Here is a 23,497-nt window from a genome sequence, read left to right as displayed (position 1 = left end):
CCAAGAGTAGTCCTTCACGTGTTCATCTAGAAGTGAACATAGGGCATAAGGTGTAGGAGCAACGATTGTAGGAATGTTTCCTAGAGTCATGTCATTTGCTAGGGCATCCTCATCCACATCCACATCATTTTTAGAAGGATCGTCAACAAGTTCATTGCTCTCATTACCATCATCCCACGGTCCCATCTCATTACTTTCTCCTAAGTTAACCATTGAATCAATTGGAACTTGATTCGGAGGGGGTTAAGGAGTACAAGATGGGGAAGGAACAAAAGAATTTTGAGTTTCTTGAGTTGATATAGGCATAGGCGTAGTAGTAGGATTAGGATTAGAAGTTCCCTAAGGGTACTTCTTCTACGTATAACTCCAAAGAGGAAATTTGGATAGACTTTGAATGCTCCCACATAGCATCTATAGCCTCATCATCCTCAACCAGAAAGACTATCAATTGTCCACTCATGGCATATTTAAAACTTATATTAACGGTACTTCTAGTGGAGTCCAATCTAATCTTAGAACGTACAAGACGTTTAAACTCATTCAAATCTATGTTCGAGTTGCATGCAAACAACCTACGTCTACCCCCAACATAATGAAATTGCCACTACTTTCTCGAATAGAACCATTCCAAAAACATACTATAGTCACACGAAATGATGCCATTTCTACATGAATACAAACAAAATAAACATCATTATCAACTTCATGCCAATACAAGTACATTATATTCATTTGATTATAATCTTTCTAATATATAAAGTAATAAAGTCATGTATAGTATTAAAATAATAATAAACAATAAATAGTATTTCTAACATATAATGTAACTAAATCAATTAATAACTAACAACATCAAAATTTCTAATAATATATAATGTACATAAAATTCAACTAATAAATCAATTAATAAGTTCATAAATAATATTTCTAATAAGAGCATCAAAAAATCTAATAACATATAATGTACATAAAATTCTATTGCTCATCAACAACAATACTTCAAAAACAACAAAATAAAGCTATTGAAACAATTAAACATTACCTTGATCAGTTGTGGATGACTTAGAAGAGTGTTGATTTTAGAACTAGTGACCTACATTTGAGTATATAAGCAAACTTCAATAAAACCCTAAAAAACGAAATAAAAACTCAAAAAAACGCATAAAACTTTACCTTTGTGCAAGCTAGATTATCCCAGACTAAATTGAAAGAGGAATGCAAGAATTGATGGATTGAAGGTAGTTTAAGAGTGGTTTTTAAAAGAGGAAGTCAACTTTTAGGGCTTAGGGTTTTTAATTTTTACTGAAATGGGGAAGGAAGAAAGAAGCTGTTGTATTTAGGCACGATGGTGTTCGCAGTTACTAACTGCAAACAGGATATTTGGTCAAAAAAAAGTCAACAGCTCTGTTCGCAGTTAGTAAGTGCAAACAGCTCTTTTGGCTTTTTTTTGAATCAAACCCTTTGTTCGCAGTTAGTAAGTGCGAACAGACCCATGCCTCAAGTTTGAAAATTAGGCGCTTTTATTTGAAAATAAGTTGATTTTGCTCTTGTTTGATGCTTTTTTTAATAATTAATCTTATCTATTTCAAATTTTCTTCAATGGTCGGCTCACAACTATACTATAACTATACTACTTAGAATTAAGATTTTGGATCAACCCTTTGCTTTTTAGTGTAATACTCTATCACTCATGTTTTATTAAATTTGCTATATTTATGTATTTAAAAAACCTCAATTGATATTATAAATGTAACAAATTAGTGTACATAAATGTTTCAATAGTTGAAAATTATGGATTAGTCTAGTACTCATAGTTAAGACCGATTTAATTCTGACCATCTATAAAAAAAATTACTTCTCTCTCACCTTTGCAACTTGCAATTAGGCCATTATTCTCCATCCAACTTTTAAATAAAAAAGAATGTATGACTTGTTATATTATACTTCTTCCTATTTATTTTAGGTGCCCCATTTACTTTCTCACACTTGTCGAGGTAACATTTTAACCTTAATATCTTTAACTATGCATGATTAAAAATTATAAAAAAATTAATATTAATAACCCTTACATTGAGACGAATTAAAGAAGATCTCACTTGACTATATATTAACTTATTAAAAAAAATAAAATACTATTTAAAGTGATTAGTAAACAGTGATAAAAAGTAAATGGGATAAATAAAGTGAACAGAAGCCAATATGTTTTTTTATTTTAAAACAACTACTTTACTTAGTTACATTTTCTGCATAGATGGCCTAGAACAAGTTAATTTAGTACTAGCTTGAACCTCAAGCTAAGCACAAATATATTAAAATAGGCACTTAAAACTTAAAATTAACATACTGACTGAAACTTTTACTTTTACTCATATTATAAAAATTTAATTCTTACCGCCTTAAAAGTTAAAATAAACACTTAGACCCTTGCAAGAAGAGCCTTCCGTACTCGACAGGGAGACCTCTATGAGCTTGGGATTGTTGATACACTTGATAACCCAACATTTAATGACGTGAAGTACACTCTTTATTTTTTTCATTTACTTTTTTTATAGTTTTTAATGTAAATTTTAAATCTAAATATCTCTAAATACACATAATAAAAATTTATAAAAAATACATAATAAAAAAGTATACATTAAGACGAATTTAACGATATCTCACATGTATATATTTTATCTTCTAAATATATGTCAAAAACATTATTTAAATTTCTCTCTCCTTAAGATAGAATATTCCAAATGAAAAGAACATTAGAGAACGGAGGGAGTATATGAGAAGGAATAGTGTGGGGCCCGGTGGTTGTGGCTAAAGGATTGTAATTTTTAAATATATACTCCTTTCATCCTTTAAAATTCAAATTTGTATTATTTAACAAAAAAGTTTATATTAAAAATAATTAAGAGGACAAACTCAAAGGGACGAATCAGTTAGTCTTTTCTATTAAGTAGTTTAGCTATCACATTTAATTTATTAACTCCTCTTGTATGTGTCTAGATCAAATGTCATGTCATCTGCACCAAAGATGAATTCAGAGTCTAAACTGGACCCTATGCGGTCTGGGTCGTGAGACATCTGGAGGAAAGGAAGTTGGACCATGGGTGGTCTGGACCAAAAGGTGATTTGAATGGTCTGGTCTGCAGACCCTAGTCTGGACTGTTCTCTGGAAGGAAGTCTTTAGTTTTGGATGCTGAGGTGTAGAAGATGAATGGTTTAACTTATTAGAACAGTTAAAAGATATGAAATTACTAGGATTCGGATGAATAATGAAAAGTAGAGAAATCACACTAACACGAAAATGTATCCTGTATAATCACTGTGTTTCTAACATACGCAGTCAGTGGGAAAAGAAAGAGATTTCACCTTTTTGAGAAAAGTGGAGGTTGGCATTTAATGCATGGGTTTAAGCGAATATAAGGAGCACACATGGAGACTTATAGCCATCTTCAAAAGAAACCTTAAGGGTATGTCCTAATGTCAATAACGATAATATTATAAGGTCAAAAAGGACATTTAATGGGCAAATAACAAAAAGATATCCTCTGAGTAAAAATAATAAACTCAGACTTCCAGGTACCTAATCTTCAATAATGCAAACATTTACTCTCTAGTATTTATTGAATTTCAAACAATGAGAACTAAGTGATTGAACTAAGGACATTCTCTTTCTCAATTATTTGCATTTAATCTATAAGACAAAGAACAACTATGATAACTTAAGCCTCATGCTACAAACAAGTCCTAATATCAATCTTCCAAGTTAAGAGTCACTGTGTACTTGAGTAAGGATTTATTAGGCACACATTTGAAATACTTACTGACTTTAGCATTAGATTCACCGGCATTTGAAGTGATCGTACTGCAAGTTGGCTAGTTAGAAAAAACAACCCCCATAAAACCAACATTAATCTTTCTTAAGACAAAATCCCAAAAGACTAATCAAAATTAGTCAACAAATTTATTGTATCCAACCCCGGACAATAACACCTCTATTTCTTAAAAAGTACTAAACATTTTATCTTATAATCTATTTTAAATTTCTACCTTTTCATTCTTTAGATAAAATCTTGCATTCTCTTGCACCAAAAACATAATATAAAAAGTAGTTCTGCTACATTGTAAAAACTTTACCTTTCAGTTCCCTCACCTCCCATCTCTCGCTTTAATAAAGTGAAGAAATCTAAATAGCAAACCAACTAAGATTGAAGTACTAATTTAGTGATAAAAGAAGATAAATATCATCTAATATTAATATAATCATATGTAAGATAATTGTAAGCAAAGAAAAATATTCAGAACGCCAATTGAACAAACAATCTATAATACGATGTATTATTTGATACCATTAATTTTCAACAATTTACTCCAATTGAGAGTTACAATAATTAAACATAAATGAATGAATCTTAAACATCAAATAAAACTCTAACTAGTTTTTCTTTCTTTCACAGAAAGGTAAGCAAGTAACTTATTTGGTTTTGGCAGTTAAAACTACGAATTCTAATGGCCAAGTAAGATCAACTCCTTACTACTCCTATCATATATTTATATACAATAAGATAACCATACATTAATAAAAATTGGATCTTAAGAGTAAGTAGGATATTATTATTATTATAATGAATAAATGTAAAGTGATGTCAGTAGTATTGAAAATAGATTTAAAAAAGGAATTCTCTATACAAAGTCATTTAATAAGCAATTAAAATTAGAAAAAATTACCCACAATAATCCAATTTTTTTCTTATTTTCCTACAATAATCCCACCTTTTAATTAACCATGAATAATCTTAACTTTTAAATCACTTAACCAAGAATGTTATGCCTCAATTAAAAGGAAAAATATAAATATATAATAAAAAATAAAAAATGAAAAAGGAAAATCACTTCCTCCCCTTCCCCTTTCCTCTCCCACAGACCGCCAACCCTCCATGGCCTCCAAGCTCATTCACCGCCATCCACTCCTTCCCTATCGCCATACCGCCCTCCACAAGTACTTATAATATCCCATAAAGACTAAACTAATGAATGTATTGACTAGAAGCTTAATTAAATAAAACAGATTTATCCTCTGAAAAAGTAGTGAAAGATGTACAGGCAGCGAAATGCATTAACAAGCGTCAAGCAGTTGAAGTTCAATTGCTATCATCACCATATTCAGAAACTTCAGCACCATCTTCATTAACTACATCAATACCCTCATCTAAATCAATTGATTAAACTTAGTGACGTCAAGCAAGCTATGTCTTTGTCTTTAATGGAGAACTTTGTCTTTTGTTATTGAAGAGTGAAATGAGATAAGGAAGACACTAAGTGGGGAGGTGAACTTAGAAAATTTGTTTATTAAGGTTTAATGAAAAATATAAATTAAAAAAGGAAATTCAATTTCATTTTTGTTAACAAGTTGCAAGTAAACAAACAACACCACAAGTTAAATGAACTAATACATGGGATTATTCATAATTAACGGATAGTTAAGATTATTTTAGAAAAATCAGTGAAAGGTTGTATTATTCTAGTTAATTTTTCCTTCAAATTAAATATTTACACAATGAAAAATTTAAAAAATATTAAACACTAATCAATCAACTCAAAATTACCCACATGGATTATCTACAAAAAAAATTATTATAAAAAATTTACGTAATTTATTAAATATAGTTATGTAATGTAATAAGTAAAGATAATCTCTTCTATGAAAAAAAGATCACAATAATGATATGGTCGACAGTACATTACCAATATTATTACATTAATGAAACAAGATTATCATCACCATTTATTTTATATATAAAAAAATTATGTTCATTATTTTTTTTAATTTTATTGTGGATGGGGAGAGAGATCAATCATCTATTATTGGTAATGGTAAGGAATTGGACACAGCAGCACATGGGAATAGCATAGGAATGTCACATCCACTCAACACTGCCTGTCGTTTTTTTCCCTCAACCTTAGATTCAACAAACAGCCTAAAAACGCTTAAGATAACAAAATTGCTTATTTGGTCCCCACCACAACAGCACACCCTACAACTTCCATGAAACCTTTCCTACTTTCACGCCCCTAACTTCATGTAGTTAGGCCTTGACCTCATTTGTAACTAGTCTAGACTAGAATTCTTTTGCATCCTAGTCAACAAGAGCACGAAACACGTGTCTCACTGAAATCACTACTTATGGTACAACTAAAATGACACCCTTTCGCATACTTGATACAACCCTTTGGTTCAAACTGACAAAATAGAGGCATCTTAGATAAGCATAAGCAACTGACACTGTGTTTGAATGAAAAGAAATAGGGAAAAAGAAAGAGAAGGGATTTGACGGATGGATGCTTCTATATTTAGATAATAAAAAGGGAGGGAATTGGAGGGGAGTTTGAAAAGAAAACATGGACTAATTTTGTTAAGGATATAATCTTTTGTAAAGCGGAGAAATTTAGAGGGAAAATATTTATTTTCCTTCATGTTCCTTTCCCTTTCCGTCTAAACAAACAAGGAGCGCTCTCCCTCCCATGGAAAAAAATCATGGTCGAGGACGCGTTTGCGGAAACGGTCGCGGTGTCACGGAAAACGGCTATAACGGAGAATTAACGCGAATTGTGACCGATGCAGTGTGATTTTTGAAAAAAAATCATATAAGGGGAGTTTTGAACTTAAAATTGCATATTTTGTTGTTGAATTAATATTATTATGCAATAATATGCAACTAGCTATTATAATTGCAATATTTGAGATTCTATTAGTGTATAATTAATTAACTTATTAGTTATTAGTTAATTATTTTGTTTATAAACTTGAACTATGAGTAACTATAATAAAAGTGATCATAATAATTAAAGTTAATGGGTATCAATGAAATTTTAACGAAAAGACAAATAACGTTGTAACGGTGAAATATCGTTATGACGGTAAAATAACGGGCGTTACACGTTACGTAACAGTCAACGCGGCGTTTTGATTGTGAAATTTCATGCACCGTTATATAACGGGATTTAACGTCGCGACCATTTTCAAACAGATTATATAACGGGCATTAGGTAACGTAACGGGGGAGTTTTTATTCCATGCTGAGTCCCTCCTTAGTCCTTACTCCTCCCCTTTGTTCCCTTCGTTCCCTTCCTCATCCCTTACTTTTTTTTCTCTCTTAATTTGTTATCCAAACATAGTGTAAAGAGATAGATTCTGCAGTGTCAATCATCACCACAAGGCATAACATGATATGAAAAGACATCACTCTCAACAGTTTCAATGGCTATGATCATTGACACGCAGCATATCTGCTTAAAGCGTCTGCTTTCACCTGATGAGATAATGGTGAAGCCAAAAATTTGATTGGTTAAATGCTGTTCAAGAAAATTCACTTACAGTCACATCTTTCCTTCACAGGTCTGACGAATGGAACTATGGAAGGATCTCCTTCATGTTCAAAATCCAGCGATATGCAGTTAGGCAGACTTGAGAAAGACATTTATAGATCTCAACGTGAGAATTTAGAACAGCCAAAATCCATGCAATGCTTCATCTTCATCAGCCAAGGCATTATGAATAGCTATTACAAGCCTGCAGAATCACAGGTTACTATTATCATTTGATAGCAACACGGAGAAAAATATATACACTGTATGCCATGACCCTACCCAGCCCTCATCCCTGGCACCCACTACCAACACCTAAGAAACAAATTAAGGTTATTAGAGAAACAAAACAGAACATGAAACGAAAGAACAACAAAAAATTTGATTACAAAAATGTATTAATGATCTTAATTTAACCAAAGTCCAGGTTGCTAGATATTTCTCAAACTATGAACTATCTATGCATTGTGAAAATTTTTGATGACTATGGCAAGCTGGCAACCCTTGATGTGGTGAGAAGTAGACTAAAGTGGTGACTAAGATTCACAAAAGAGTATTGGATATAAAATAGGCATATCAAAGGGCATTGATAGGAGGTGGTATCATCAAGTACATAAGCCAATTGTGAAATTTTATTCAACCTAAAATTGTCATCTATGCAGTAGACACTGGAAACCATTTGGGTAGAAAAAAGCTTAAGTATAATGCTTCATAAAGAAAGAAGGTGAGCAAAATCCCTAGGACTGGACAAAATATAGAACTCAAGCCAACCAGGATTGTCAGAATTTATTATGCATTAAACTGGTTTATGCCAAGCAGCACAAATCCAGAATTCAAGCATAGGGGTGCGGAAAATAAAAGCACTTCAGAATGAATTAATGGATTTTAAGTGGCTAAAAATAGACATTAATTAAACTAAGATTCATACATATCCATCAATGTATGTGCATGTGTGTTATGAAGGTAGATAAATGTATATGTATATTGTTAGGATTATTGATGATTTTTGTTCACCAAGTAATTAAAACATGATTAAGAGTCTTAATCATGTGTGTTAGTGTTAAGTAAGAAGAGGACAGTAGTACCATTCTATAGTTGGATGATGGAGAACCAAACAAGTACACCAGTAGATTGTACTAACTACTAAGTGTTAGTGGGTGTTTGGATGAAGCAAACCTTGGGCACCAAGGTTCCAATTCTGAGCTAGGACAAGTAGTACCATGAATATTGATGATGTTGGGGACCAAAGGGACCATTTGGACGGGTGGAAGAGCCAAGAACCAACCAGCAGTGTGCTGGCCTACAGCCGCTCAAATGAGCGAGCACAGGTGCTCGGACGAGCAGCCTTTACAGGGGCCATTCTGACCTTGGCAGCCACGTTTCTGTTTTGTTATGTTTTTGCCTTCTCTTTGGTCTTACTTCTCCTATATATATCCTACATATGCTAGCTTATTTGAGTGCACCAAAATCTCATCTTGTAAAGGTTTTATCCCTTGCTTAAGTATTCTCCCTAATTAGCTCCTCTCTTTCTTACATTAAACCTCCATTGTAATACCTCTCAAGTTTGTTTATCCCATTTAAACACATTAATATAATCCTAGGCTAGATGGTGGATGTAGCCCTTTGATTGATGAACCACCTTAAAACTCTTGTCTTGTTTATGTCCTTATTATTGTAATAGATGAACTCATATATGATACATTTATATGCATATGGAAGTATATTATGAAAAATACCTAAAGATGACCAAGAACAAAAACAACAAATAAAGGCCCATCTTGATAAACCGATGTTTCTTTTCAGAACTAAGTGCTCTAAAAATCTCTGTAACATCTACAAGATGTTCTCTCCGGGAAAACCTGCAAATTAACAGGAGCATATGAGTTGATATGATAAATGACAGCATCAAGTCAAGGCTACATCGGACATATAACATCACAATTTACAATGTGTAAGCCATTTCAAACTTACCATATCAACTTTATCAGAGTTCAATTATCATTTTCTTAGAAGACAAGCCATTCTACGTTGGACAATAACTCTCTAGCAGAGAACTTGTTCTCGAGCAAGATTCTATGTTTGGATAACATTTTGGAAAGAAAGGAAGGGAAGGGGTGGGAGGAGAGGGGAGATTGGCATGTTTTTATCTAAATCTTTCCAATGTTGGAAGGATATGTTTTGTTTAAAATGTGAAAGAGTTCTTCCTTCCAATGCCCTTCCCTCTACTTCCCTTCCTTCCACTGAGGAAAATACAAATTCTCCATTTCCTTCCCCTTCCTTTTCCTCCTATCCAAACAAAGTAATTAAATTCCATAATCTATGATGTGATGTCATTGATGTGAAATCGAAGCTTCATTAGATGTATTACATAGAGAATCAAAATGGCTTTCTTGAAAATAAAGTTAAAAAATGGAGCATGGAATAAAATGAATATAAAACTCCTCTTTCATTCCTCCAAATTTCAAAATGGAAACTCAAATCACTGAGTTGATAATCCTATATGGGACAGTGGGACTGCAGACTGAGCAGTGACTCTTTGTCCATATCCACCTAACTATGACATATATTAAAACCGTTCAACATCATGGTTCACTGCTTAGGCTCAAAAAATGGTGCCCGTGTTTAAAGTCCTCTTTAATAAGACATCAATACAAATATAAAGCTGCATACAATGGTTGTGAGTGTGGTAACAGTCTCATAGTCCAAGGAGCCGCAACTCATGGGCATTACAAAAAGCTTTGCAGCCATCACAAGGTAAATCAACTTAATTAAGAGCTATTTTATCAGTGTAAAATAGGACTTCAACAAGTCAATCTCCCGAATCCATACCCAAGACGGATTTGTTTGAGCATCATATTCTCACTATCTTCTCTTATGGCTAATTTGACGTCCATAGTAGGGATAGGCTAAAGAAATTTAATCGAGTGTTAGACGTAATAAATGGATCTGCGATATTTTCGAAGTTGGAATTTAAATCTGGACACTATCTAATAAGGGTAAAAAGGCAGGATACTCATAAGCGTCTTTCCGCAATCCGGACTAATGCGGATCATTATGAGCTTTTAATTATGTTGTTTTGGTCTAAAAAACGAACTTGCTACCTTCCAATCTCTAATAAATCAGGTTTTCAAGCTTTTCCTCCGATGTTTTGTACTAGTCTTCTTTGATTGATATGCACCTCTATATCATCTTAGAGCTCTTGGCACAAAATCAATGTATGCTAATGTTAGCAAGTGTGAGTTTGGAAATATAAGGTTTATGTTGGTTACATTGTATTGGTGTTTGGAGGGCATGACAAAAAGACTCACTTAGTAAGAGAGTGCATCATATGCCAGTGGGCTTGTTACAGCCATTACCAATTCCATCACATGTTTGAAAAAATATTTTATAGATTTTGTGGAAGCCTTACTTCAGTCTAAAGGGTTCGATACAGTCACGGTTGTGGTTGATAGGCTCACAAAATTTGCTCTATTCATTGGTCTAAAACATCCATTCACAACCAAATCAGTAGCAACAACATTTTTCAAAGAGGTTATAACTTATAAGACTCCATGGTTTACAATCATCCACTGTTTTAGATTGTGATATAGTGTTTTTGACTTTTTGCGCATGCTATGGAAAGGGTTCGATACAGTCACGGTTGTGGTTGATAGGCTCACAAAATTTGCTCTATTCATTGGTCTAAAACATTCATTCACAACCAAATCAGTAGCAACAACATTTTTCAAAGAGGTTATAACTTATAAGACTCTATGTTTCTTCTTCTTTTCTGACTTTACCTATACAGTACACTGCCATTATAACTCCTATTTGGTCTTCTTATTAACTAGTAGTAATCAAGGTGCTCATGTCTAAAGATGGACTAAAAAGGACAATGCCTTGCAGTGGCAAGGTTTTAGGGGAAGCTTCAGCTCTTGTAGCTCCTCAAACTATGTGAACGTAAAGGCATGTGTGGTTAGCTATACATCAATGAAATGTTCTTTCCATTATGTTGAACAAGAATTTCGAGTTAACTAGAGGTGTGCGTAAGTCTTAGGTATTCAAATATTTTGAGGAACGGTGATGCTTAGACTATGATATGGGTGACCAACTCAAGTATGCCAATCAGGGCCGGTTATTCACCTGTGCAACCAGGTCCTCAGCACAGAGCCCAATAATTTCTGATAATATTTAGGGCCCAAAAAATTATAAACATATAGCCCAAACAACAAAAGATTATTATCTTACAATTTGTAAATGACCCATTGAAGTAAACTTTCCCAACTAATGCAATAACACATTCCAATTAAGGAAAAACAACTTTGACTCTTACTCTTCTGAATTAAAAAAATTAAAAGGCTTCAAAAATGGCGTCATTTACATGGGTACTTATAATCTGCTTCAAGTCAAATTTTGTCTTTGTCTATAATTTTTTATATGAATTTGCAATTATTTCTTATGCAATTCAATAATCTTGCATGTTTTTTATTTTATTTTGTTAACTAAATATTGTACATGGTTTATTTATCCGTTTTATAAACAGGTTGTCTTGTATGAGACCGTCTCACGATGAGACGACCTTTAAAACAAACGCATCAACTAAAAGTTTCTATTATTTGGCTATTTAACTCAAGTATGAGTCATGTCTCACGGTGAGACAATCTCATACAAGAATTTGTGTTTTATAAACTAGAAGGTTAGTATTAACTTGAATTGTATTGGAGCATACATTAAAATTATAATAAAGTAATATGGGATTTTGAAATAAACTTACTTTTTTTTGGGCCCAATTTTAAGATTAGACCAAGACCTCCGAAATGTTTAAGACGGCCTTGATGCCAATATGGTTTCGAGTAGTGTCAACCTCGTTATTTTTTAATATTCAAGACTCTACTACACTTTTGAAGTGTCTGATTCGAAATTTGAACTCGACAAGACAATAATTTAAAACATACTTATTTGAATGGAACTTTTTTTGGTTAACATGGGAGAAGAAAATGTGAGAAATCAAGTGGGAAATAGAAGATTAAAAAGTGAAAAAAGTAGGTGTGAAAACATACCTAATAGTAACGATGCAAGATGCAACTATATAACATATACCAAAATTGGGAAGTGTTGCAGCTAAGAATAAAGGGAGGAAGTAATAGATTCTAGATGTGGTTTTGCTATTGTTGTGGAGCTTCTACATAAAGGTCAATCAAAGTTAACTGTTCACAAATTCAGCTTCTTTGGAACTTCATATTTAGCTTAGAAAACCAGAGTAAACGAGTTGTAGGCAAGGAAAGATCTTCTCAAGAGTACTTGTAGAAATTAGAAAGTGTTGCACAGCACGACAAACCAGTAATATTTAACAATTTCTCACACCAAGATTATGCAAGGAAGTAGACTGAAAAGAACCTTGAAAAACGAGATTTCCTACTCCAAGTCCTTTGTATATCTCTTATGTTTTAAATATGATAGTTAACACTGTGAGCCTGTGATGGACCATTAACAACCTAAATTAAGTCCAAGATGATGAAACTAAGAATTTCTGAATTAATTACAACACAGAGCTTCATTATCAACAATAAAGTAGTTGCTCCAGTTTGGTTTTAGCACAATACAATTAACAAGCTTATAATGAAAATTGAAAAGCAATGACAAACCCAACTCAGAAACACCTAGCAAATCAAAATAAAAACGTCTTCAATTTCAATCATGTAGAAATATAGAAAAACAGTATAGCTATCTTACGAATGTTTGTTAGCAACTTTTTACTTATACTGGTCTTATTACCTTATTTAGCTTACTTAACTCTATATATAAGGATCATGTGTAACCATTTGATATTTAATACAAATCAGTATTCCAAAACCCTAAACCCTAGCTTTAATCCTTCTTTCATAGTATCAAAGCCGTAAGGTTCGAACCGGGAAAATTCGACTACCTTGTTGGTCTCATCATCTACCAGTAATGGCCGAACCTTCTGGTGAAATCACAAACACTCAAATGATCTCCATGGACCAAGTGGAGCAAACGTTCCAGCTATTCCAAAACCCAAACAAACAATCAACTTCCACAGAAAATCCCACATCAATGGTCAAAATCACTGAAAAACTGACTTATAACAATTACACAAAGTGGTGCAAGCTAATGCAAATTGCCATTGGTGGTAGGGGACGGCTCAGTCACATCACCGCCGCCCCCGTCGCTTCTAGAGAATATTGATGCCGATCTAGTGAACCAGTTCTTAGATTATACCACTGCTAGGGACCTTTGGAAAGGGATTGAAACCCTCCTTAGTAGTGGCAGAGACGAACTTCAGATCTTCGATCTGAGTACCAAAGCCGCCACCCTCGTACAAGGAAAAGACTCCATTGAAGACTTTTTTGGAAAACTAAATATACTCTAGAAAGAGATAGATAGAAGGATGCATAATCCTATGAAGTGTGCAGAGGATATCACCATTTTTAACACTTTAATTTAAAGGCAAAGATTATATCAATTCTTGGCAGGTATTAATGACTCTCTAGATAAAGAAAAAAGGGAAATCCTTAATCAAGAGCCATTACCTACCATCAATGCAGCCTATGCTACAATCCGACGGGAAATAACTGGCCGAGGAATTATGGTCGACGATTCATCATCGTGACATGGTCCCTCAGGAATTGGTAGTGGTTTGGCAGCACACCGGCCGGACAATTCTTCATCCCGGCGAGAGGATGGAAACCATCTTAAGTGTAGTCATTGTGGAGGCTCACGACACACTAAAAATGGGTGCTTTAAATTAATCGGGTACCCGGAGTGGTGGGAGAAAGCCAAGCAAAGGAGAGCCGCCAACAAGGCCACGGCTTCTCGGACAGGCGGCAAGGCAAACCTTGCGACCCCTGCAACCAACGTTCAACCACCACAAGAGGACCACAAAGATGATGGTAAGAGACCACTACCATGCATGGGAGGCAAGGTCACGGGCAAAATGGTGAAAGGGACGGCCTCACAGCAGTCGAAAAAGGGGAGAGGGAAAGGCCATTAGAAAAAGGTGAAAGAACCCACTCAGAAGAGAGAGAAACAAACAAATTAGGAAACGGGAATGGGGAGTTGAAATTTCCCCAATTAAGGCTATTTTTAGCCGTTGCCTTAACCCTAAACCTACCCCCCTACCCAACCGATAACCCAGCCCACAAACCAAGGAAAATACTTCTTTTTTTACCTATAAAACCCCTTCCCATTATCCGTGTGGGTCTACCCCTTCCCACGGCCCAAATCAAGCATCCCTACCTAATACTTCTTCATTTACCCACAAATTCCTTCCCACTCTCCATGTGGACCTCTCACTTCACACGGCCCAAATCCTAAAACCCCACTTAATAAATTTGCTACCTCTCCTCTTGTGCTTTTTATCTCTCACGACCCACCTCACAAACCACAAACACAAAATTCCCATTCATCCATACGTCTCACAGGTACCGTGCCCTCCTCCTCTTGGATTTTTGACTGTGGGGCCACTGATAGCATGACCTATGACTCCGCCAACCTTCTCAACACTGTTACCTCTTCCCGCACACAAATTCAGACCGCTAATAGGGAACGGGTTGATGTTACTCGAGCTGGAACTGTTGAAATCTCTCCGAAAATTAATTTGCAAAATTGTCTCTTGATTCCTAGTTTAACTCATAAACTCTAGTCTGTTAGTCAATTGACTAAAGAGCTTAATTGTATTGTTCTGATGAAATCTGATGGTTGTATTGTGCAGGATGCTCAGAGCGGGACAATCATTGGATGTGATACTGAACGAGGAGGTTTATATTATGTGGATGAGACGGTGCAACAAAGTCAAGCTATGCTTACTCGCGAATATTCCGATCATCACCTCTAGCTTTGGCATCGACGTTTGGGTCATCTCTCTTTATCTTATTTGAAACATTTATTCCCTTCCCTCATAAACACTGTTATGTCTTTATATTGTGCATCTTGTGTTTTGGAGAAGAGCCAGAAACATTCTTATTTGCCTAGTAGCTCTCGTGGTACTCCCCCTTTTACTCTAATACATTCAGATGTTTGGGGTCCAGCTCCTGTTTTTGCCACTCATAACTACTCATATTATGTTTTGTTTGTGGATGATTGTACTCGCATGAGTTGGGTGTATTTTTTGAAACATAAATCTGAAGTTTTCTCTGTGTTTGTCACCTTTTATAATATGTTGTGCACTCAATTTCATGTTAAACCACAAATATTGCACTCTGACAATGGGGGGAGTATATCAATTTAGCCATGAAACAATTTATCTATGACCATGGGATGCTTCATCAAACCTCGTGCCCTGACACCCACAACAAAATGGGATAGCAGAACGCAAAAATTGTACCTTGCTAGAGATCACTCGAGCCCTTCTCATCGAGTCTTATTCCCCACCGTCCTATTGGCCTGAAGCCATTGCTACTGCCACATACCTTACAAACCGTCTTCCATCCCACCCTCTAAAGTACAAGACTCCTCTTACCACCCTGGGTTCCTTTGTCTCCCTTCCTTCTGCTCATTCCCTACCCCCTCGCATCTTTGGTTGTGTTGTCTTTGTAAATCTTCCCAAACAGGCTAGGACCAAACTTGAAGCACGAGCAATTAAGTGTATCTTTCTTGGCTATGGGGTAAATCAGAAAGGGTATCGATGTTTTGATCCTATACATAACAGGATGTACACTACTATGGATTGTGATTTCTTTGAGCACTCCTACTACTACACTGAAATAGCCCTAATTTTAGCGGCTTAATTCATTGTGATCGATTGAATAAATTTGGAATTATAAAATTTTAATTGTGTCATTTTATTGAGACTAAGTATAATCTAATATTATCTTTGGGTATCAGTTGTATTAATTTGGGAACAAAATAAATTGCACGACGAATATATGGGTATTTTTATACACCTTAAGCTTATTGAATGGGTAAGAAGGCAAGAAGTCCTCTTATGATGCCACCTCAACCTAATACTCACCCAACACTCTACCCTTTCCTTCTTCTTATACACGTGTAATGCAAGAAGCCATACCCACCATCATTCTCACCACTTCTAAAACAAATTTCTGAATCCAAGTATACAAGCAAATCCAAGTTCAGAATTTTGCCTTCTCCAACTGAACAAGTAAAGCAAAATCCTAAATTTCATCTTTTCCCAAGTGAGCAAGAAACTAAAAATCTGAATTCCACCTTTTTCTCTCATAATTTCATAAATCATGAAGAGATTAGTAGTATCCCCTTACTATAGGTAACCCTTATCTCATAAAAAGCTTCTTGAAGTTCAATTTCAATCTCTGCAGAATTTATATGGAGTATGGAGCTTAATTGAAGTTAACCTTGGATTGTATTTGATGTTAAGAGCATGTTTGAGTATAGAGTTGTGATCAAATGTTTGGGTTGATGATGATTTGAAAATCAACAATTCATGTGTGGGGTGTTGAAGTTGTCCTAAGTTGAAGGTTGGTCATCCATATGCATGAAGCTTTCTGATATTAACAATGGTATTTTCATGATTTCTCAAGCTTTTCATGGTGGATTATCCATTTACTGGTAAGACACAATTCAATGATTCTTTTAAAGTGTTTAAAAGTTGTTTTACAATTTGATTTTTAGTAATTTAAGTTGTTCATCTAAGCTTTTAATTTAAATTGATTTTGTTGTAATTTGAAATTTGAGCATTTCATGTTATTTTGAAGTTAGGTGATTTTCAAGCTTTGATTTAAGTAGAATAAGGTTTTATTTGTTGGGTTTGATTGTTGTTATAGGTTGGATTAGAAGTGTTTTTGGTGTTGAAATTGCATTTGGATTTGTTGCGTTGAGTTTCTGGGTTGTGCGGTTGAACAAAAAAACAGAATCAGAATTGGGTATTTCGCAGCTCGCGAGTTTTGTCGCGGCTCGCGAGGCCCTTTGTTTTAGCTTCTGTATTCTTTTTAGAAAAGTTTCTGGAAACTAGAATAGTGCAGCTCGCGCCTCGCGAGTTTGGTCGCGGCTCACGAGTAGCTAGCAGTTTTCTGCCTCATTTTGAAAATGCGATATCTTCTTCGTCTGCACTCGGATTTAGGCAAATTTACAGCTGTTACGACCGTACGGAAGTCTAGTTTATCATCCAATTGGAATTACTCAAAAATATTTATTGGAATTTTATCTATAAGCCTTTGAGTGAGCTTGTATCTTCATAAAAGTGGTTAAAAGAATTCAATGTTGTTACTAAGCTTGGATATTGCTCTGGTGGATGTGTAAACATTAGTATTAACTTGGGATTGATCTTTAAACCTATAATAGATGTGATTACTTTAGTTTAGTGATGGATTCTTGGATTTGGGTTTAATATGAGAAAGTGTTATAAGTACTGCATTCAAATTGACTCAGGAATCGGTTATGGAGTACATAAGTTATGATTTAGAGGTTAGTTATAAGTTCGTGAAATTAAGAAAGGTTATAGGTGCAAAAGTACTTATGTTGTTTCTGTGATGAAAGACTGATTTTGAAATTGATCCAGTTTGGAAAGTAATTGAGTATTCCTTTTATAATGTGTCTAGAGTTATTATTCATTCTTCAATTGAGTTTTATGGATAGGTATTGCTGAGTTCCGGGTTCTTATTTGATTAGTTGATATTATTTGGGTTTAAATCAAAATGGGTATTGGAACTTAAGATTGGGATGAAGATTGGTTAAACTCCATTGATAGTAACTCCAGCTCCTACATGTGTTGTTGATGATGAGTCGATTGGTATTATAGCTAATCATTGATTATTTTGTTTTACGTAATAATATTATTAGTTTTGTGACATGATTTTAACAAATTTTACCATGTTACGGAAATTATGTTTAATGAAATAAAGTATGTTAACGTTATATTTAGAGATTACAAAAGCATGTTTTACCTAAAGTTTTGTATAAAGTATTAAACATTACAAATGTTTGTCGTTTTGGGAATTAGACAACGGATAATATGTATCCGGTTTTGTGTGAAAACCCTAGAGCTTGATTCCAGGTACCCTTTTAGGATCGGCCTCGAGCCCCTGATCCCGTTTAGTTCTTGCAAGAGCCGTTTTAGGTGATGACAATCACCCGTTTACCAGAATGTTAGATCAAGCCTACTTCTGGCGGACACTGAATATTCCCTGTTTTCGTATTATTTTTATATCATGTTTTAAAATACTATCTTAAGTATTGTTTTGATGGTTGACAAATATTGTGTCTTTTGTGAGGAATTTACCTCAAATTGTTAAGCTTTGAACTTACGTAGTTCTTAGCCATATTTGGTTTATTAAAGAATGTGTTCTTTAACGTTAAATATTACACTGTGATGTAATATAGTTTTATGTGTCGCCAAACAAAAGTTGATTTAAAGAATTTGATTGAAAAAAAGGGGTTTACCTAAATGAGCAAAGGATTAAAATATAAACTTTCAAATGATTTTCTTATTTAAATGTTGCATTGTTTGTCGGGTTACACAACAAATTTTATTTGTTAATTGCTTTTGATGGGGCCTATTCCTTTCGGGGAATAGATCCACTTTCAGGTTAGCTGCATTAAATGGATGGATGTACACTATTTGTCATGTGTATTGTGCGCAGCGAGGACTTCATTTGTATTTTGAGACTGTAAATTAAAATCATATAATATATTTATATAACCAAGTGTTTTGTAACAATTTCATAATGTTTTGTAAATAGTATTTACTTTAATTATGTAAAAAGTTTTCATTAACTTTGATATTAGTTCGCTATGATCATCGGATCATAGGTCAGATTCAGTCCAAACATCTGTAAGTCTTCTGCTGTATTTAGTGGACAGTATTATTATACTGTTTTCGCTGGTTTGGGCTATTTCATACACCCAGCCTGACCCTCAGGGGGAGATGACTGTGACTAGTGATGACCTAAGCTGGCTTGTTTATCCTGTTATGCCTGATCAAGTTGTGAGTGACGCTACGGATCCAAAAGAGCAAGTAGGTGAGGCTACCAACACTGATTCTGATATCATAGTATCTCCTGTTCAGCTCATTCCTGTCTTACCTGATGAGCATCTTGATCCAGAAGAGGTAAATTCTAAAGTTCCCCAAATTGTTTCTAATAACCATGACAGTGTTGTCAATGTCAATGTCCCAGACAGATATGAGTCACCTCCTAGGAGCACAAGAGGAATTCCTCAAAGGAGATAAGATCCGGAATATGAAGCACAAAGGTCGAGATACCCAGTGAATAAAGAAAGCAATGAGAATCTCACAGACAGCTGTTGCCTTCAATACTTCTCTCTATTCCAATAATGTACCTCGTACGGTTGAAGAAGCTCTTCGGGATCCAAACTAGAAAAGGGCAATGGAAGAAGAAATCTCAACTCTTGACAAAAATGAAACATGGGAGAAGTGTGAGATACCAAAAGGGAAGAGGACAGTTGGATGCAAATGGGTATATACCATCAAATATCTGGCGGATGGCACTATTGAGCGGTACAAAGCCAGATTAGTAGCACAAGGGTACACTCAGACTTATGGAGTGGATTACTCTAAGACTTTCTCTCCAGTGGCAAAAAATGATATAATCCGAGTTCTGTTCTCTATTACAGCAAACAAAGACTGGCCTCTACACGAGTTTGATGTGAAGAATGTCTTCCTACACGGGAAAATTGAAGAAGAGGTGTACATGAAGGCTCCTCTAGGTTTCTCAGATGACTATAATACAGAAGAAGGCTGCAAGTTGAATGAAACTCTTTATGGCCTAAAACAATCTCCTAGAGCTTGGTTTGGAAGATTCACCGCAGCAATGACAAAGTTTGGCTACAAGCAGAGCAACTATGATCACACTCTATTCCTTAAGAGACAAAATGATCGTATTACTTGTCTGATCATCTACGTGGATGATATGATTATTACAGGGGATGATAAGGAAGAGATCTGTACTCTAAAGGAACAACGGTCTCACGAATTTGAAATGAAAGACTTGGGGCGACTTAAGTATTTCCTTGGAATTGAAGTACTGAGGTCGAAAGGAGGTATTTTCATTAGTCAAAGAAAATATATTCTCGATTTGTTAGCAGAAATCGGCATGGTCAATTGTAAACCTGCAGAGACACCAATTATTGCAAACCATGGCCTCCAGATGATTGAAGGAGAAAAACTAGTTGACAGGGGACAATATCAGAGAATGGTTGGCAAGCTCATATACCTTTCTCACACACGCCCAGATATTGCATATGCAGTTGGAGTAGTGAGTAGGTTTATGCATTGACCACAAATACATCACATGACAGCTGTGATGAGGATTCTAAGGTATCTAAAAGGTACAAGCAGCAATGGGATCCTATTTAAGAAAAATAATCACTTAGATCTTCTCACCTACACAGATGCAGATTAGGCAAGAGATAGAGATGATAGGAGGTCCACTTCAGGTTACATTACCCTAGTTGGGGGAAACTTGGTTACATGGAAAAGTAAGAAGCAGAAAGTGGTGGCCTTATCAAGTGCAGAAGCCGAATTTAGGGATATCGCAAAAGGAATCACAGAGATTATATGGCTGAGGAAGCTCCTGAGCGAACTTCACTTTTCGCAGACGAAACCATGCAAGTTGTTCTGCAATAACAAAGCCGCAATCAACATATCAGAGAATCCAGTTCAACATGATCGAACCAAGCATGTAGAGATTGATAGGCATTTCATAAAGGAGAAACTCGTGAAGCAGATAACAAGTCTTCCCTTTGTGAGATCAAAGGATCAACTAGCAAACATCCTTACAAAGGCCGTTACCTCAGAAGCATTCGAGCAGACTTTATGCAAGTTAGGTATTTGTGACCCGAAGACCTAACTTGAGGGGGAGTGTAGAAATATAGAAAAACAGTATAGCTATCTTAGGAATGTTTGTTAGCAACTTTTTACTTATATTGGTCTTATTACCTTATTTAGCTTACTTAACTCTGTATATAAGGATCATGGGTAACCATTTCACATTTAATACAAATCAGTATTCCAAAACCCTAAACCCCAGCTTTAATCCTTTCAAATCATTCAATGACTATAATCTAATTCCAGAAGAAAATTCCTTAATTCAATGCAATAAACAAGTGAATCTAATCCTAACAAAATATTGTTACATTTCTCAATCGATAGAAAAACAAAACCAAAAGCGCAACTATCAACTACACACAATGACACAAACATACATAACCATAGGATTAATAGGAATAACTCAAATGAAATACGGAAAAAATGGCTAACAAAAATTGAACTTACGATCTTGCATGAAAAATAGTAACCGGTAACATTATCAGAAACATGAACCAATGACCTGTGAAAAGAAAAAGAGCACAAAAAACTGCCTGCAATCCAAACTCTGGTAAAACCATAGAATTGATATTCGCCGACGATTCGTAGGGATTCATATGATCAGCCTCCAAATCCGATAAACATATAATCTATAACAGGCATAAATTCACAAAATTACTAAAAAAAAACTTTAAATTGAATCTTATTGAAAAAGAAATTAGGTCACAAAATTGTAACAAAGAATTGGAATCGGAAAAGTAAAGTAATGAACAGAAATTAGGGTTTGGAGAAATCAGGGAGTAAGTAAATGAACCTGGTAAATGAGAAGAATGAGAAGGCCGATGTTAGAGATGAGAGCAATGAGCCATAAGATTAAGTCCCATTGCATGGTTTAAGAAGAGAACAATGATAACAATGGTGAATTGATGTTGAAGAGTTCAATAATTGTGATGGCGGGAAGATAGTAGAGCTTGAGACAAATAGCACGGTAATGAATTTATTTAAGGTGTCCCTGGGTTCGATTGTTATTTGTTTTTTCTTTTCCACAACCTATGTATTAAAAATCAAAATTAACCATGAAAATCATGTCCCATTGTCGTGTGTGTCATTTTTCGTGTCAGATTGTATCGTGTCAAGTTGTGTCGCGAATAATGTTCTACTTATCATTTAATCCAAAAACCATTCTTATCTTTTTAATTTAAGTAGTCTTCTAATTAAATCCTACTTCCTCCGTTCTTTAAATCTTGTTCTAATGACCATTGTGCACTATTCATGAACAAAATATGACTATTATATTATCATATGGGATCTTATTTCAATTGTCTCGTGTCATAGGTCATGTTGAAGTGGACTAACCAATGTGTCCGGTGACCATTTTCATGCCAAGGGTTGTGTCTTGCCACTACCTATATGCTCATTTTTTTAATTTACATGATACTTTTTGTGTTGTCCCCTCTCCAAGATCTTACATGTGCTTATGGTACCCTGAATGCGTAGAAGAGTACAATCTCTAGAACATTTTGATTCAGAAATCGAAGCCACCGCACGAAGATTGAATGTCGAACAATTAAGAAGGATTAGGCAACAACAAGACCAAAAGGCCAACCCAAACAAACAATCTTCTAGCCAGATGTGTGTGCCTTCGGTCACTCATACCTCTACTCCCTACTTCGTTAAACCCCATTTCAGTGTGGAGAATTTCAAACTGAAACCTCACCTCATACAGATGATTAAAAGGAATCAGTTCGGTGGGCACGCTTCCAAAAGCCCATACAACCATATTGCTGATTTTTTGAAGGATAAAGCCAAAAGCCCACATCTCATATAGATCATCAAGGATTTATTCAAGGAAGCGGTGCACATGTGGCTTTTCCTTTTCAGTTTGAAGGATAAAGCCAAAGCTTTGCTTAATGATGAGTCTGTTGGCTTATCATCAAATGCTGGACTTTATGCCCCAGTCTTCCGTGCAAGCCATTAGATCCTTAAAACTTTTTATTATTTGGCTTAATCTTTATATGCACCTTCTTATTCCACCACCACAACTCCTTATTCCACCATCACGACTCCTTATACACCTCAGGTTTCTTATCACTCCCCTAGGGTTTCTTACATGAGATTAGCATCATCCAAATGCCTGCCTCACATACCCTATCTCATTAATATTTTCTACCAATATTGAGGTCATATCGTGTAACATTTGAGAAATTAATAATTTAAGATGAGTGAGTTTAAGGGAATTGCTAGTACGAGAATGACCTTAAATACACATGACATAAAACATTATCGATTTAATTCCTCTTCTCTTTTCCTTTTCTTTTAAATTGAAAAAAAAAAAAAAAAAAAAAAAAAAAAAAACTCTTTCTCCCTCTCTCACTTCGACAAACCCAGAAACCAGCCAAACCACAA

At 35.0% G+C, this 23,497-nt stretch overlaps 1 protein-coding gene across 2 annotated transcripts; it reads right to left on the bottom strand.

The window, feature by feature from the left end:
* Nucleotides 1–980: 980 nt before the first annotated feature.
* LOC130826983 (protein cornichon homolog 1-like) lies at nt 981–22,104 on the bottom strand. Of its 2 annotated transcripts, XR_009047156.1 has the most exons (5): nt 21,906–22,104; nt 21,560–21,741; nt 9,093–9,215; nt 7,367–7,561; nt 981–1,093 (listed from the first exon to the last, which is right to left on the bottom strand). XR_009047156.1 is itself a non-coding variant. In XM_057692625.1 (4 exons), the coding sequence occupies exons 1-4, from the start codon at nt 21,978–21,980 to the stop codon at nt 7,492–7,494; spliced, it is 450 nt and encodes a 149-aa protein (XP_057548608.1). In that variant the 5' UTR covers nt 21,981–22,104; the 3' UTR covers nt 7,241–7,491. The 2 variants fall into 2 exon arrangements, 1 of the variants encoding a protein (XP_057548608.1); XM_057692625.1 differs by lacking the exon at nt 981–1,093 and having other exon boundaries at nt 7,241–7,561.
* Between the last annotated feature and the right edge of the window lie 1,393 nt (nt 22,105–23,497).

This window comes from Amaranthus tricolor, chromosome 1, assembly GCF_026212465.1.
Source record: "Amaranthus tricolor cultivar Red isolate AtriRed21 chromosome 1, ASM2621246v1, whole genome shotgun sequence".
Classification (NCBI taxonomy): domain Eukaryota; kingdom Viridiplantae; phylum Streptophyta; class Magnoliopsida; order Caryophyllales; family Amaranthaceae; genus Amaranthus; species Amaranthus tricolor.
Note: the sequence above shows the minus strand (reverse complement) of the source record. Positions and strands in the feature narration are given on the sequence as shown.